Source organism: Diceros bicornis, chromosome 28 (assembly GCF_020826845.1).
Source record: "Diceros bicornis minor isolate mBicDic1 chromosome 28, mDicBic1.mat.cur, whole genome shotgun sequence".
NCBI lineage: Eukaryota > Metazoa > Chordata > Mammalia > Perissodactyla > Rhinocerotidae > Diceros > Diceros bicornis.
The window spans coordinates 22414042-22431821 of record NC_080767.1 but is presented as its reverse complement, the minus strand read 5'-3'; the positions used below and the strand labels follow the sequence as shown (position 1 = coordinate 22431821).

The following is a 17780-nucleotide window of genomic DNA, read 5'->3' as shown; positions in this document are numbered from 1 at the left end:
TAGACAATTAAGTACTGTTTCATAATGATGTGTGATCTTATTTAGTCAAGTGTCCAAAACCTTTGATATTTTTGACAAACTTCCCCAAATCAAATTCTAAATGAAGTCATTTTTGACCTGGAAATAACTTCAGGATTTTCCAGAGGGCCTCTGGAACATCTCGAAAGATTTGTTCTCTCCCTTATAAAAAGAGAGGCATTAAAATAATTAGGCTTGGGCCGGCCCCATGGCTTAGCAGTTAAGTGCACGCGCTCCACTACTGGCGGCCCAGGTTCAGATCCCGGGCGCGCACCGACGCACCGCTTCTCCAGCCATGCTGAGGCCACGTCCCACATACAGCAACTAGAAGGATGTGCAACTATGACATATAACTATCTACTGGGGCTTTGGGGTAAAAACAGGAGGAGGATTGGCAATAGATGTTAGCTCAGAGCCGGTCTTCCTCAGCAAAAAGAGGAGGATTAGCATGGATGTTAGCTCAGGGCTGATCCTCCTCACACACACACAAAAAAATTAAAATAATTAGGCTTATTTGATATATTAAATTACATGTCAAATAAGAAATAATGCTACACCTTCTTTACAGATATCCTTGTATGGATAAATGCTATTAATATAAGTGTTCCAGAAATTACATGAAATTCCTAAAAGTCTGATATGTAATGTTATCAGTCATAATTCCAGTTATCATATTAAAATGTTGTGTGTCACAGAAATAACCAAATTTCCTTGTCAATTGCATTATAATGAACTCTCATCAGATCTTTAACCATAGACATTTTAAAGTCTTTTGTCATTTACAGACAGTTACTGTTTTACTCTGATACTTTTGCAGAAGTGCTACATTTTCAAGGAGATGCATGGAAAGGACTCAGACAAGTACAGGTTTCTGATAACTTTCAGATCATACCACTGAACTGGTAAGAATTTACAGAATTCTAAGGAAACCTGGATTCAAAAAACTGGTAAAAAAACATTAAGATCAAGAATTAATTACAAAGGACTGAATGAACCAATGAGGATGATTATAATTTTTTTATACGTCTGTCTGAAACATTGCTAGTTCTTTAATCTTTTGGTTTCTAGATTGAAGGAAACTTTTTCTCTTAAGCTAGCTATGACTTACAGCAATTTGGTAAAGAATACCTTTGTAAACAAAGATGAAACAATTACTCTTTCTTCCTACCTGATCCCTCTAGAATTTGGAAACTCTCAATGAGTATTCTTATTCTCATGGCAATTTAGTTATTTGCATAAGTTCAAGAAGAATCTGTTCTCCTTGTAACAGGACACAGTTGGAAACAGTGGTCATAATACCAAGGTTTTGACTGGAATGTCGTATTTGAGAGAGACATACGTAGACTCAGATATGACCAGATTGCTTTAAGGAACTAAGGTTGACTTTACAGAGGCAATAAAGCCCCTTGAAAAATTGGCATGGTATGTTGCTTACAGGGTTCCCAGCAGCCTTACCAGGTGAGTAAGGAAGGTCACTTCCTGGCAGGCCCAAGAACCTCAGGATATTTTGGGGACCTCAAGAAGAGAAGAATTCACCCAAATCTATAGGTATTCCAGGTGACATTGGATGATGAGTTCTTGGCTTGGCTTCTTGGCCTAAAAAGGCTTTTAAAAGTTCAATCTGAGATTCTTTATGAAAAGTTCCAGCAAAGCAGACTTAAAAGAGCCTGTATGGTCAATCACTGCTCTTGCTACACTTATATAATAATCAGGCCGAGTTTATTGAAACTAGACTTAATTTGCAAAAAAATTAGTCTTACTATGGTTATCTTTGATAGAAATGGGGGTGACTGTAGAGAGAAAAATTATGTTGAAATGGAAACTATAGTACACACTTCTGGATATTAGATTCTAGTTCTGTCAATTTTGTTTTGTTTTCTACCTGTAAACTGGACTGGATGCTGAATTGTCATTTCCTCCAATATCTGGCTACAACTCTCCAAATTAATGTTTCCAATTTTTCTCCCACCCTTCTGATCTGGAATCATTGAGAACTAAAACTGCCCTTTTCCCAAAGCCATGCAAGCTAACATGGGATAACTTGATAGAAACTTCAGAGAAACCACCACAATAGCTTATATGTGGACAATCTTCATGCCTGTTGCTACAGGGGTCACTCAGAAAGATCACCAGAGACATTCAAACTGCAAACCAGGAAAATCTACCAGATTGCCACTGACTCCATCTGAAGATGCTTCGAGCCCAACTTCTGGAAATCTTCCCAACTGGCTGTCTTTAGAACTCAGAAACTGGGATTATAGTCTACTCCAATCACCAACCTTTTTTTTTCTTTTGTTTCCATAGAAATGCCTCTTATTAAATACTTGATTACCTGCACCATGTGGGTGTAACTTGGGGAGCCCACCTGCATCACCGCCCCCTGAAATGAGACACAACCCTTTAACCGAACCGACCCATTCTCAGGACTAAGAGAGTGGTTCAATGAGATATGGAGCAATCTACCAACTTGGGACGGGTTCAAACCTACTTACACCAGATGACCCAAGGTGTTAAAATATTTCACAATATTACCCAACTCTTTGAACAGATTCCTGTGGCCCCTGAGATCCCCAACTTAGTTTCATTGCTGGACCCTTCAAGTTTGGGACAATGGCTACGGACTGGATTTCAGCCTATTGCCTGTATAATTATTGTAGGATTTGCTATTATAATCCTATTTAGATGTGCAATTGCTGGGTTACAATGTGCCCTACCCCTGACTTTTAGCACATCATCTATCTGGGCAGTGAGTGTCCTCATCATTGACTCTGATGCCTTGGCATCACAGGATTGTAGTGTGAGCCCCGACAGTTGGGTTTTCTCTTTTTTGTAATGCAAGTGCCTGATTTAAGCTTTGATTGCCGGTCATCCACTTCAAAGACAGCTCTCTGGAATAAACACATTGCTAGCCACAGACTAGATAAAGAGCCAGGCACCTCCCCCCACTGAGGCTCCTTCGTTTTAGAGATCTTGGTTGATTTCGATAACTCACCATTTGGGTCACTTGTTTTTTCTCTTCCTGTGCTTTAAATTCCTGCTCTTATGTTTTAAATTCACCAATAAAGAATGAGCCTATGAAACCCTAGGCCCCCACCCTCAACCCCAATAAAAGCAGAACCCCAAGCCCGTGTGCACTCTCTCTCTACCTGTGACCTCACTGTGGGGCCCCAGGTGTGCTGTGTAATTTCCAGGTCCCGTAAGTAAGAACCCTTATTTTTTTTCAATGTTTCCTGATGGTTATTGCTGAAAGGCATCTTGTAATCATAATAAGAACCACAAGGGCCGGTCCAGCCACCACATTGGTTATTGATAGGCTGAGAATGGCACAAAACAATGGTTCATTGTTCCTGACGGGGATGGCCACCGGGATGGGCGATCACGCTGCCAACCCGGGCACCAACTCTGACCTCACCCTTCTGCCGGGCGGGTTTGCCACGTGGCCCCCAAACCTCAGCAACAGAGGAGAAAGGGCCTGCTGGACCGTGAGCCGTGTTTCCTGCTGAATTCCAGCTCCTGGCCCGGTGCCTGGCACATGGTAGGAACTCAACAAAGACTGGGTGACCAGCTGGCTTGCCTAGAGAGTCTCAAACTCCGGGTCAGACACGGTCAGCAGAAGGCAGCCCCTGGAGCCTCCCCAGGGGGCCGATAGGATGGGATGCAAGGGGGCTCTGGGTCCCCAGCACGCCTGCAGCCAGAGCCGCTCTTCTCACTGCAGCATGAATCGTCCCATATGGAGGACTTCACGTAACTGCAGACCCACAATCCACTGAGGGGCAACCTGGGCGGGGTGGTTACACCCCACTGCTGACACCTGCCTTGGTTTATTGCAGAGTTGCCCTGAGCCACCTGAAATGCTCAGCCCAGAGACAGGCACGGGTAAGTGGGCACTGAACATTAAATATTTGCATACACAACTCTGCCAGCCTGTCCCAGGAGAGCAGCATGCTGACTTATCTTGTGCTGATGGTTCACAGTTCTCCAAGCTGGGCAAGCTTGGCCAACTACACTGTTTTAGATATTAGGAAGAAATTTCTATTTGGAGAAAGAACCATTAGCATCATACAACTCAAAAGGGTTTAGAACAATTCATCACCAATTTACAGATGAGGAAACTGAGGTTCAGAAAGAGGAGATGACCTTCACACTGCCGTACAGCAAGATAGTCAAGGCTCAGACCAAACCCTAGGTGGGCTGTGGCCCAGGGCAGGGTCAGGGTAGAGCGGGCCCGCCAGCACGGGGTGGGGAGCAGGTGGATACCTTGGAGGCCGTGATGGGCTTGAGACACGTCTGCCCACCATGTGTGAAGTTGCAGGAGACTTCGATAGTGTCGGACGAGCAGCCAAGGTTTGGATCCACCCAGTAGGTACCTGCAGGCAGCATGGGATAGGGCAGGGATGTGTGTATGTGGGAGGAGCCCAGGGCTTGGTTCTGCTGGTGGACCCTGCACCTTGTGACCTGCTGAGACCCAGGTGGCCATAAAGGTGGGGAGGGCGGAGCAAAAAGAGATTCCGTGAGCCACAGAGATGGAAGGAAACCCTCTGGGCAGAGCTCACAGCTGGCAGAGCCCCCACAGGGGCCGCATGGCTGAGCACTTGCCCATGTCGCTACTGGGAAGTGTCCATTTTACAGAGGGAACAATTGAGGTTGAGAAAGGCTGAGCCACTTGCCTCAAAAATTTAGGGATCACCTAGTTGAATGGTTTCTCCGCAAGGCCAGTGATCCTCCTAGGGCTGGCAGGGGAGGGGTGGACTCTGGGCTTCCACCCCATCAGCCAGGCACCTCTGCTGGCATCTGATTTCCCCGTTGGGCTTCAAAGGAGACAAAGGCCCCACAGCTGAAAGGGTGGGACAGCTGGCCTCTAGGCCACCTTCTTGTGCAGCGGAGGGAAGATGGCTGAGGGCGGGACCACGGCTGCCCCAGCTCACACGGCTGGTCAGAGGCAGGGCTGACATACAAACTCAGGTCTGTCTGCCTCCAAAGCCTGTGGTCCTCCCACGGCACCACGTCCGTCAGCTCACGAGAGAGAAGAGAGTTGGATGAGGTGCAGACAGAAAGAAGGGAAATCTCGGCTCTCCAGGGAAGCCATGATGGGGTCCCCCCTCGGTCCCCTCCTGGCCCTCGGGGGCTTTTTCTGCCAAACCTCTTTTCTCGTTGCACTGAAACGGTCATGCCCAGCTTGTGGATCTGTGGGCTCTGCAAGAGCGGAACGATTCCTTCTATGTTGCCCACTATGTCCCCATACCCCAAGCACAAGGCCTGGCATATTGTGGGGCTCGGTGACTGTTTGTTGAGTGAATAAATGACTGCCCATGTGCCTATCTCCTCGAAGACAGAAACCTGGCCCCGATGAGCTGAGACTGGAAGGCTCCATCTCCCCCACCTCCTCCTGGCACGCCCCTGCCCCTGCCCCACCCCATGTCTGGGGCAGACCCCACGGGCCTCATACCATCCACCATCTTCTGCTCACAGGCCATGAGGTCCCGGCAGACACGGGCGGGGTTCTCTTTGGTGCCCAGGGGCGTCTTAATGCTCTGGATGAGGTTGCTGAGGTAGTGTAAGGTTTTAAAGATCTCCCCTCCCTGGTCCAGCACCAGCCGGTCCGGATGGCTGTAACCCTGTGGTGAGGAGAGAGGGTGACTATCGGCCCCTTGAGGTCCTGGCCCGTCCCGAGGTCTGAGCCTCCACAACCCCGAGTTCTCGCTACTTGGGAGACATCTCTGAGTCCCCAGGGGCACGGAGGTGGGTCTCCCTCCACTTAACAGATAAAGATGCTGGGACCAGGGATGGAGGGGGGGCTGCCACGAGGGCCTAGATCTGGGCTCTGGTGCAGAATGGGCAACAGGTCCCATGAATGAGGCAGACACGGGCATGAGGGACATTGGGGAGAGGCTCCAAATCCCTCCGGGAGGGGTCAGTGGGGGTCTTTCCCCTGACCCCCCCAGTTGGAAGGAAGATAATGGGCTCTTCTATGCTGCCCTCTCCCCTGGATTGTGAGCCCTGAGAGAGCCAACTCGGCATCAACTTTCCCCAGCATCCAGCTCAGGGAACAGATGGAAAGGTCTATGGGAGGTCTGAGCTTGGGGGTGGTGAGTTCCCCATCATGGGAAGGAATCAAGGCAGCAAAGGGCACTCCTGACAGGGGCTCAGCTAAAGGACACCTGAGGCCCTTTTCAACCTGGAGTCTTAGAGCTGAGCTGGCCACAGGCCAGGGTGTTGTGGGTGACCATGAGCTTCCTGCTCCTGGAGGATGGTGGGATTGGACCATGGGAAGTTGCTGTGGGCTCTGGGTCCAGGGGAGCATCTCTTCCTGACTCAGGCCAGCAAGAACTCTGAGACCCTGAGAGGGCTTTGGGGGAAAGCAAAAGGGCTCAGCGCCTGTTTCTAGAAGGCCCTGCCGTGGCTCACACCGGCCGTGACCTGGGACTCGTTGCTCTCCACTCTGAGCACCTGCGGCTGTGAGAGGCCATCACGGGCTATGAAACGCCCGGTGCGGGCCACGTGGAGGGCACTGACCACAGGCGGCCGTCATGTCTCTTTCCCCAGGAAGGGTCCCATCTGGCAGGGCTCCTGGCGGTACCTCTGCTCTCAGTGCTCCATTCGTGTCCATCCACGTCTGGAAAGCTGCCCCAAGGTCATCTGGCTGCTGTGCAGAGAGAAGACAGGGTGTGTATCCTGGCCCCCAGGGTCCCCCAGACCCACTAGGCGGGAGCCCCAGCGTCTGAGCGCGGGCTGTCCCATCCCACCTTCCCCGGCAAGATCGTGGCCAAGTCACACGCTCTCTGTGGAACTCCCTGTCCTCCCTCACCTTGCAAAGAGTCAGAGCTGACCCTTCCACTCCCCTCCTCCAGGCACTTGGGTAGCTCTCCATCGCCCTCAGGATTAAGTCCAAACTCCTCAACGTGGTTACAAGACCCGGCCTGAATGCTATGGTCTCTGGCCCTGCCTCTCTTCTCTCTCCCACATATGCTCTGTGCACCTGACATGCTACCGTACTTCGAGGTTCCTAACCACCATGCTCTATCTAGCCACAGGGCCTTTGCACCTGCTGCATCCATTGCCTGGAACACTCTTCCCTCCCTCCAATGCTCCATCTGGCTCTCCTAGTCCAGTGGTTCCCACCCAGGAGCGATGTTGCCCCCTCAGGGACATTTGGCAATGTCTAGAGACATTCTTGGCTGTCACAATTGAGGAGGGGGTGCTACTGGCATGTAGTGGGTAGAGGCCAGGGATGCTGCTAAACATCCTACAATGCCCAGGACAGTCACTCCCAGTGAAGAATCATCTGGTCCCAAATGTCATTAGTGCTGCAATTGAGAAACCCTGCCCAGCCCTCATCCCATAGACATCAGCTGTGATGGGAACTCTTTCCAGATGCCTCTGTCCCCCGGGCTGGGTGCAGCCCCCTTTCTCTATGTCCCCACAGTCCCTGCATCTCTCCTTCGGCTTGCACCACAATTGTCTAATATACACTTGTACCTCCAACCTGAGCTCCAGGCTTTCCAGAAGCACAGCTGAGGTCTTGCCATGAAAACAGTGAAGAGGAGAAAGCGACAGTGGATAGGGCTCAGGACTGGGGTGCAGGGCTGGGGCTCTGGGGGTACTTCTCAAGTTCAAATCCCAGCCTTGCCACTTACTCACTGTAAGATCTGGGCAAGTTGCTTAACCTCCCTTTGCCTCAGTTTTCTCATCTTGAAAATGGGCATGATTATAACCTTCTCTTCGAACAGTTGGAAGGAATAAGTGAGTTAAGACATGAAAAGCACTTCTAATGGTGTCTGGCATATAATGAGCACTCACTATATTAGTCATTATTCAAAAAATTCAAAATCCTCCAATTTTCCATTGTTTAGAGTGGAAGGGTTTTTCCCGGACCTCTTCACTTTCCCCCAGCTGGCTTTCCTATTGATAAGGACTAGGGAAGGGAGTAGAGGGACAGGCCAGAGCTGTCACGATGTTTTTGTGGACGATGCAGAGAAAGGGACAGTGAGAAGCTGAGATGAGAAGAGCAGAGATTCCAAGGGCCCCTCTCCATTCAGTCTGTCCCCTGGGCCACCCCCTGGGCCGCTGTCAGGGCCTGATTCCACCAGTCAGCCTCGCAGGGGTCCATGGGGAAGGACAGGTCAGAGGGCATGGGAGGTGGCCACGCTTTCAGACAGGGCTGCGGTACCCCCAGGGAGGGACACAGGGACCTGATCTGCTCCCTTGCCCGACCCTCTTTGGACTCACAATCCGAGATGGAGGGACCCCGTGACAGTGCGATTTACAATAAGAAATACATATTCGGTCTTTGAACCTGATCCTGACACAGAGCTCCTAAAACCCTTGGAATGTCCTATGATGAGAGTGATCAGGGTGTCTTTTTTTACGTTAATGAGGTGATTTTTGGAAAGCCCTTAGGTAACCTAAAGGTGGGGAGGCTGGTTGCCAGGGGAGCCAATGATGTTATTAGAGGCTTAGAAATTTCAGTCCCATCCCCAACCTCCAGGGAGGGGAAAGGGGCTGGAGGCTGAATCCATTGCCAAAGGCCAACGAGGTCCGAAGAGCTTCTGGGTCGGTGAACACGTGGAGAGGCAGGGAGAGTGCACACCTGGAGAGGGCAGGGAAGCTCCGAGCCCTCTGCCCATACCTTGCCCTATGCATCTCTTCCCTCTGCCTGTTCCTGAGTTATATCCTTTTATAATAAACCGGTAATCTAGTAGGTGAAATGTTTCTCTGAGTTCTGTGAGCCACTCTAGCAAATTAATCAAACCCGAGGAGGGGGTCGTGGGAACCTCTGGTTTATAGCCAGTCGGGCACTCACAAGTACAGGTGACCTGAAGTACAGGTGACCTGGGCTTGCCACTGGTATCTGAAGTTGGGGGGCGGCGGGCAGTCTTGTAGGACCTGTGGGGTCCGATGCTGTCTCCCATAGACGGTGTCAGAACTGAGTTGAATTGTAGGACACCCAGCTGCTGTCCTGAGAATTGCTAGTTGGTGTGGGGACCTCCACACACTGGAATTGGTAGCAGAACCTTTCCAGACCCTCAGCAATTAGCTGACCTGTACAGAGCACACCAACAGGACCTGGGAGCCCAGCAGTTGGAGCATCTTCCTGGGTTCACAGTCAGGAGCACATCCTGGCTGAAACTTGGGCTTCCTGCCTCCCGGCCCAGGGCTCTTTCTGCTGCTTCAGGGTCCAGGGCTCAAGAATGGAGTGACAAACGTGCATGCGCATCCCTGGGCCCAGCTTAGGGTTCCAGCCACCATGGCCAGAAAGGTCAGCTGCCAAACGACACCCCCACAAGGCCTTACCCCAAGGAGGCAAAAGAGAATGTTCGGCAACTTACAAAGTAGATAGGGCTTCCTGGAGGACCCTGCAAAAGATGAGGCTGGGTCAGTATGTGATGGGGACTGGGTGCTGGAGTCCCGGGGGCTGTCAGGAGACTGGAGGGGGCCCACCAAGCTGGTCTCCACTCTCCCAGAGCCTGGCCTCACCGGGGCAGGTCTCCACTGTCCCGGAGCCTGGCCCCACCGGGGCTGGTCTCCACTCTCCCGGAGCCTGGCCCCACCGGGGCAGGTCTCCACTCTCCTGGAAGTCTATGGGTTACAAGAAGTTCCCGAGTCCCGTAAGGTTAGGGTCAAGACAAGCATCTGCTGGCAAAGCCTTGGGCTCCTTCACAGGAAGCCACCTCCTGCCCCGGAGTCCAGGGGCACAGAGCACACAGTTACCTACCGGTGGGCCGGGCCGCCCTCGGGGGCCGGGAGGACCCTGGAGGGAGAGGAGCAGAACAGTGAGGCCCTGGTCAAAGTGTTCCATCTCCCCACCCCAGACCTCCTCCAGAAAACTTAAGAGCCTGGGACAAGGGTGCCCCTGGTGTAGACAGGCACAGACGGGCGACAGGTCCAGGAATCCAGAACGCCCCCACCACCCCCAACCCTCCCCTGCCCCACCAGCCCTCACACCCGGCCCACTCACCCTCGGACCTTGCAATCCCTGGAGGGAGACAGAAGTGGGGAGAGAGAGTTAGGGTACCCGGGCTAAGCCCCCCATGCCCAGAGTCCACCCCTCCCCCACCCTCAGAAGCACTGCCCCTACCCATTCACTCACCAAGTCCCCCTGGCTGCCTTTGTCGCCCTTCGGACCCTGCAACAAACCAAGGCGCAGTGAGAGAGGGCTCAGAGGGGAAGCCCCATTTCCCAGATGGGGAAACTGAGGCTCATACTGGCCCTGGGTCACAGAGACAATCTGGAGCCAGGCAGGCAAGGGAACCCAGCAGTCTTTCTGGCCACCCCCCACACATACCGGGCGTCCTGAAGGTCCCAGGATTCCGAGGGGCCCAATGATGCCTTCCTTTCCCTAAAGGAGAGAGAAAGGCTTGTGTGTCCACGTCCCAGGGCCTAGGGAATAGAGTCACAGGGATGGGAGGGTAGAGGGCAGCCTGAGTGTCCCAAGGAAACGGGATGGAGACCTCCTCCAGCAGGGGCCAGGCCATGCATCTCCCGAGCCCCCTCTCTGCCTTGGGGTGGGCTCCAAGAGTGCAGAGCAGGTGAAGGGGGAGGATGGAAGCCAGCTGGCAGGAACAGCCTAGACAAAGGTGTGGAAACGGGAGTGCAGACTGGGTAGAGGGGGCGCAAGGCTGAGGGCACAGGAGGAGGACATGCACCCACCAAGCTGATGGCCGGCCAGCCTGGGACCTGGGGCGACCGCCCCCGCTGGCACAGAGAAGGAGGGGACTCACCATCAAGCCAGGGGGCCCCCGAGGACCCTGGATGCCTTTGAAGCCGATGTCTCCAGGGGGGCCCTGCAAGAGGCAGAGGAGGGCTGTCTGTGTCTGGGTGTCTGCTAGTAAAGGCCCCAGCAGTTCCACCACCCCTGGGGACTGGCCTACCTTCACCCTCCCTGTCAAGAGAGGCCCCAGGAAGAGTAACAAATGTCCACAATTATTAAGCAGGTACAGCGTGCCGGCCCGGTGCTGTGTGGTGTATGCCTCTGGTCTTACTTAATTGTTACAACCCTCTGCTATTATCAAGCCCATTTCACAGATGAGGAACCTGAGGTCTGGAGAGACCAAGTGACTTGCCTACGGCACAGAACAGGTCAATTGCGGAGCTGGGCTTAGAGCCCAGGTCCGCTGCACTGTGAGTACCAGTGGGAGATGCTCAAGCTTGATTCCGGCTGTGTTCCAGCCCATACTGTAAATGCTCAAGAAATACTTGTTGAATGAATAAAAGAACGTGTAGGTGGATGGAGGGGAATCTGTACCTTGGGTCCGAAGAGGCCCGCCATTCCTGGGAAGCCCATCTCGCCAGAGTCACCCTGCGGGGAGAACGGGATGAGACAGGGTGAGGGGGGCCAGGACAAGGGTGTCTAGCCAGTCACCCAGGACCCCTGACACCTCCCGGGGACATCAGTCACCCCACTGTGGGGCGATCAAGTGATGGGAATAGCTCATAGACTAGACACCAGGTCAGCATGGGCTCCGAGGGGGCAGGAGCCTATGCCCTCTGCCAGAGGAGAAAGGGGAGGCCAGCTCAGGGATTCCACGAGGAATGTTCTAGAACACTCAGGATATCCTGTTCCAGGTCTTCAAGGAAAAGAATGAAAGGATGTGTAGACTCTTCCCAACCTGTAGAACCCAAAGGCTCTAGGAATGAATGATGCACTGAAAGTAACCCTATTCCTGAGGGCCAGCTCTGTGCCAGGCGCTCTGTGTGCACCACCATGCATGCGTGTTCCTACATCAGCCCAGGGAGGCACAGCATGCCCTGTTCACAGAGGGGGAAACTGGGGCTCAGAGAGGACAGGAACTTGCTCAACGTCACACAGATGCCACATTGTCGAGTGCCCTGGATTTATATCAGGGGTGAATGATTCCAGAGGGCCAAATTGTATGTTAGGTGTTGGTTAACTTTTAAAGACACTGCCCAACTGTTTTCCAAAGTGGGTGTACCGTTTTACATTCCTATTGGCAGAGTATGAGAGTTCCAGCTGCTCCACATCCTTGTCAACACTTGGTATGGTCTGTCTTTTAAAATTTTCACCATTCTACCAGATGTGCAGTAGCATCTCACTGTGGATTTAATGAGCATTTGCCTAATGATATTGATCTTCTTTTCATGTGCTTACTTGCTTTCTGTACATCTTCTTTGAGGTATCTATTCAAAACTTTTGCCCCATTTTTTTAATTGGGCTGCTTATTTTCTTATTGAGTTTTGAGAGTTCTTTATATATTCTAGATATAAATCCTTTACCAGAGATATGATTTGCACTTTCTTCTTTGATGAAGTCCAATTTATCACATTTTGTTTTATGGATCATGCTATTGGTGTCACATCCAAGAAATCTTTGTATAACCCAAGTCTCAAAGATTGTCTTCTATGCTTTTTTTCTAGAAGTTTTAGCATTTTAGGTTTTCCATTTAGGTGTATGATTCATGTTGAATCCATTTTAGCACATATGAGGAATCCAATTGTTCCGGCATCATTTGCTGGAAAAGACTATTCTGCATCCACTGATGTACACTTGCAACTTTGTCAAAAATTGGTGTCCATATACGTGTGAATATATTTCCGGACTCTTTATGCTGTTTCTTTGATCTATTAGTATATTTACGGCAGTACCATACTTTCTTGATTACTGTAGCTTTAAATTAAGTCTTGAAATCAACTACTGTGAGTCCTCCAACTTCGCTCTTCTTTTTTCGAGTCGTTTTGATTACTCTAGGTCTTTTGAATTTCCAAATGCATTTTAGAATCAGCTTGTTATTTTCTACAAGAAAAGCCTGATGGGATTTTGACTGGGATTGTGTTGAATCCATAGACCAACTTGAGGAAAATTGACATCTTAAATAATATCGAGTCTCTAGACGGAGGAACACAGTAAATATCTCCGTTTTTAGGTCTTCCTCAATTTCTCCCAGCAATGCTTTGTAGTTTTTCAGGGCACATGTCTTGCACACCTATTGTCATATGTATCTCTAAGTATTTCATATTTGTATGCTATTGTAAATAGTACTGCTTTTCAGATTTCAAATTCCGACTGCTTGTTGCTAGCGTAGAGAAATACAATTCATTTGTGCATATTGAGCTGGTGTCCTGCCATCTTGCTAAACTCACATATTCTAGTAGCTTTCTTGCAGATTCCACTGGATTTTCTACATAGCCAATCATTTCATCTACAAATGAAAAGTTTCAGTTCTTTTTTGAAATAAGTGCCTTTTATTTATTTTCCTGCCTTACTGCATTGGCTAGAACCACAGGTACAATGTTGAATAGAAGCAGTGAGAACAGATATCTTTGACTTGTTTCTGATCTTTGAGAGAAAACATTTAATCATTCACTATTAAGTATGATATTAACTGTAGGTTTTTCACAGATGCCCTTTATTGAGTTGAGGAAGTTCTTTTCTATACCAAGTTTGTTGAGAATTATCAGAAACAGAGTTGGATTTTGTCAAATGCGTTTCCTGCACCTACTGAGAGGATGAAATGGGTTTTCTTTTTCAGTTTGTTAATATGGTGAATTATACTGATTTATTTTCAAGTGTTAAACCATCCTTGCATTCCTGGGATAAACCTTTATGTACTACCATTTTTATACATTCTTAGATTCATTTTTCTAAAATTGCATTGAGAAATTCTGTATCTATATTTATGAGGGATATTGGTCTATAGTTTTCTTTTCTTGTAATGTTTGTCTGGCTTTGACATCAGGATAATGTTAGTTTCATAGAATGTGTTGGGAGGCATTCCCTCCTTTCCAATTTTCTGGAAGAGTTTGTGCAGGATTGGTATTATTTCTTCCATAAACATTTACTAGAATTCACCAGTGAAGTCATCTGAGCCCAGAGTTTTCTTTGTGGGAAGCTTTTTAACTATAGATTCAATTTCTTTAATAGATATAAGGCTAGTTAGGGTTCTGGTGTGATCACCTCTCCTCATTCTGAAGGGACCACTCAGATCTCATTTCTCAGCCTCCTCCCACCCACCCCACTCAGGGCAGGCAGCATGGTATCTGGCGCCCAGAGAGGGTGATGCTCGGCCCTTGTCACAGAGCAGGCAGGTGGCTTCTGGGTCTGCGTGTGTGCACGTGTGAAGGTGTGCATGTGAGAGTGTGAATGTGTGTCTTCCCTGGGGCTCACTCACCGGCTGGCCTTTGGATCCGGGCTGCCCCTGGTTCCCAGGAAGCCCCGTTCCGCCCTCTGTCCCTCGCTTGCCAGGGGGACCCAGCTGCCCGGGTAACCCACTTTCACCCTTAAAGAAACACCAAAATGACCAGTCAAAGGGCAGAAATGGTTCAAGCTCAGAAAGGGTAAGAGCCACGTCTGATTCATTCATCTCAACCTCCCCTTCAGTGTCTAGTCCTGGGCTCAGACAGACTCACGGTGGCCTCCCCCACCACTCAAGAAAGGTTTCCAACAAGATGCCTTCGAGGAGGGTCCCCGCAGCAAGCAACATCTCTTGTTCCACAAAAGCCCACAAGAGGGCGCCCAAGGACAACTCAATAATCAGTTGCCCGTTCCCAGAGCCTGGTAGGGGGCAGTATTTACAGCTACCCGGATACACTATCCTTTAAGTCAGGTTCAAGCTCGGGACAGGGACCCCTGAGAGAGGTCAGCAACATGGACTCCATTTCACACAGGCGCTGGGACGTGGGTGCCCATGTCAGCGTCACAGTCAGCGTCATTACAGTGAGTACCAAGGCAGAAAGGATGGAGGGCAGGTGAGTGGATTAACAAGTGTCTGACCTTGAATCCTGGGGGCCCCTGTGCTCCAGGCAAGCCGGCCACACCTGGATTTCCTCTCTTCCCAGCAGGGCCCGTGGGGCCAGGGTCCCCATCGTCTCCCTGCTCCCCCTGTAAAGAAAGAGGGCAAAGGAGGATCTCATGTTTCGGGAAACAGGCAGCCAAGGAGGCAGATGGTTCAAAGTCTGGGTGAACTCCGGGAGCCAGAGGAAGAGAGGTCAAACACCAGGATGGAGATCACACTGCCTGTGTGTGAGGATGGCTGGACCAGTGGGAAAAGAGGAGATGAGGATTTGTAAGTGGGGAAGGAGAGGGATCTTAAAAACCAGAAGGTCCCTCCACTGGTCAGGGAACGACCTTCTGGGTGCTGGCAGGGAGGAGACAATCAGAAGGGCCACACTCTCGGGTCCCAAGGGATGAGGCAATTTGCCCATGCAGGAAACTTCTGGATATGTTGGTTCTGCCCCATCCAAGTTTCCAAACCCACTCCTCCTGGCCCACGGCCTGCGGCAGCAACCCCCGCCCCCCACACACCCCTTGTCTCAAATGGAGGCGCCCTCTGTTAACCTCAAGTCCTGCTCACCTGCTCTCCTGCTTGACCGTCCCTGCCAGGAAGCCCATCTGGTCCAGCGACGCCCTCGGGGCCCTGTCTCCCCATCACGCCCCGAGGCCCCGGCAGCCCCTGCAGGCCCTGGGGGTACATGAGAGGCTGGTGAGGGCTTCTGGGGAGGGCAGGGGGGCAGGCGCTGGAGGAGCAGCTGTGGGTCACTCACCTGGATCCCCCTCCGTCCTGGCGCCCCGGCCTTGCCTTGTTTTCCCTTTGGTCCCTGAAAAACCAAGAGGCACCTGACGGGGGCTGCCTGGAGGAGGCGTGGAAGCCTAGGAGCTCTGGAAGGGGGTATTGAGAGGCTCGGGGGCCCCTGTGTGGCTGCGCCCCGCCCGTCCACCTCTTGGGCCTCAGCATCTGAATCTGCAAATGGGCCCGAGCACTCTGGCCCTGAAGCCCAGCGGCAGGGCTGGCCTTGGAACCTGCCAGTGTCATCACTGACTCTGCTCTGGGCCCTGGGCGCTCACTGGCTCCCCTGCTGCAGAGGCTCTGGGCACTGCATTTCCAGGTGGGAGCCTGAGCCGTAGCTGGCTGGTCCATTTGATCCTCAGACAGGTGGTCCCTCTCTGGAGGCCCCGCCAATGGGGCTGGGAACCCTCCTCTGGTCTCATTGCTTTCCCCGCCCTGCGTCCCACTTGCTGTGTGCTTGGGCCGGCCTCTTCCCTTCCCAGGACCTCAGTCTTCCCTGTGGCCACCCTGCCCTCTTACCTCTTCCCCTTTCGATCCTTTCGGTCCCGGTCGCCCCCGGGGTCCCGGATGCCCCTGCAAACCAAGGTGAGATGACGCAAGGCAGCCCCAGGATTCTCTCCCGGGGAGGGTGGCCAGTCTCCGCCTGGAGGGGGAGGGGTGGGGAGGGGTTTGGGGGTGCAGGCTCTGGGGGTGCCCCCAGGGTCCGGGCAGGAGAAACCAGAATGGGCTGCCCCAGGCCCTCCTGCATGGAGGGTCCCTTTAAGCTTTAAAGGGCCCAGCTCTTTAATTCCCCCACTGCTGCTCCACCCCCATCAGGGCAGGAGCGCGGATGGGACGGGAAGCACCACTCACGGGGAGGCCCTGCTGGCCAGGATTTCCACGGAGGCCTTGCACACCCTCCTGTCCCTGGAAGCCAAGAAGAGACAGGTGAGGGGGCCCATCTTGGAGCGGGCTGGGGGCCAGGGCAACTTCCAACCTGGAGGCGCCCCAGAAGCCCTTGTTCTTCCCAGCCATGTGTCATTGTCCCCTGAATCTCAGTTTCCTCATTTGCAAGACGGGTGAAATAACGACCCTGCCAGAGAGGATGAAGGAGGGGAGGCAAAGAGCCCAGGGCGGGGCCTGGTGCTCATTTGGTGGCTGGTTTCCTGCTTCTGCCGGGAGAGCTGTCCCTGCCGCAGATCGGGAGACTGAGGCCCTCAGAGGGGAGGGGCTCTCTCCTCCGCCTCATCCTCTCCCTCTCTCAGGCACCTTCCCCTTTCAGCATGAATTACACCCTGAGCCCCCTTCCAGGGGCTTGTGCCTCCAGCCTGGGCACTAACAGTGGAAGGGCTTGTCCCCTGGTGAAGGCTGCTCTGACTCCAGGGTGCGTGGACGAGGCGGAGGAAGGTCCTCTTGTAACCCCCTCCTACCTCCCCCCACCGCCCCCCGTGGCTGCTGGCAGTACTTACAGGGTATCCGGGGTCCCCTGGTTCCCCGCGGTCTCCTGGATCACCCACAGGGCCCTGAATGACAGGGACAACAGGAAATATGGGCCACCAGGTGCAGGGGATCTGCACCCTCTGTGGGGCTCACAGCAGCCTCACCTCTGCTGGGCCTCCCCTCCCCATGCAGCGGGAGGCCGGGGCTCCACCTGGGCCACGGTGCAGGGGATGGAAGGAGGGGGGCTTACCCGATCTCCAGGTGGCCCGGGGGGCCCCTCGGCCTTGCCGTCCTCGCCCTGCTCCCCCTGGGAACACAGAACCAGCTTTAGGACAAACCTGCTCCTGGTGAATTCTGGGAATTCCAGACACTCCACGCTGAGGCCAGAGATGAAGTGCAGCCTACTTAGGGTTACAGACGGGGAGACTGAGGCCACAGAGGGAAGAGGCAGGCGTGGGGTCAAAGCCAGACCCGGGCATGGAGCCAGGACTGTGGGCACAGAACAGTGCACTTTACCCTCCACCCCGCTGGGAGCCCCCAGCTGACGCCCTCAGGCCCAGGTAGCTCAGAGCAGAGACCTGGCCACACCCGCTCTGCACAAGACCAGCTGCTCAGACCTTCAACAGGTCCCTGCCTCCTCGGAGCTCTCTCTCAGCTGGGGAACGGGGGTGAGGGAGTGAAGGGACAGCAGTGATGCCCGCAGGGGAGTGGTGGGGGTTCCATGAAATGGTGCAGAGGTCCCCACATGGCGCTCAGCGGACAGTAATCCCAGCCGCTGGCATACACAGGCAGGGCCCCGGGCGGGACACAGGCACCCACAGAGTC

General features: G+C 52.5%; 1 protein-coding gene across 1 annotated transcript in view; it reads right to left on the bottom strand.

Moving 5' to 3' along the window:
* COL27A1 (collagen type XXVII alpha 1 chain) overlaps nt 1–17780 on the bottom strand; it is a 147901-nt gene that overhangs the window by 7797 nt on the left and 122324 nt on the right. Inside the window, 18 exon segments of the mRNA XM_058523857.1 lie at nt 4276–4385; nt 5465–5633; nt 6596–6661; nt 9345–9371; nt 9731–9766; nt 9974–9991; nt 10106–10141; nt 10301–10354; nt 10737–10799; nt 11261–11314; nt 14142–14249; nt 14744–14851; nt 15324–15431; nt 15514–15567; nt 16056–16109; nt 16389–16442; nt 16985–17038; nt 17206–17262. Coding sequence (XP_058379840.1) covers nt 4276–4385; nt 5465–5633; nt 6596–6661; nt 9345–9371; nt 9731–9766; nt 9974–9991; nt 10106–10141; nt 10301–10354; nt 10737–10799; nt 11261–11314; nt 14142–14249; nt 14744–14851; nt 15324–15431; nt 15514–15567; nt 16056–16109; nt 16389–16442; nt 16985–17038; nt 17206–17262 — 1230 coding nt within the window.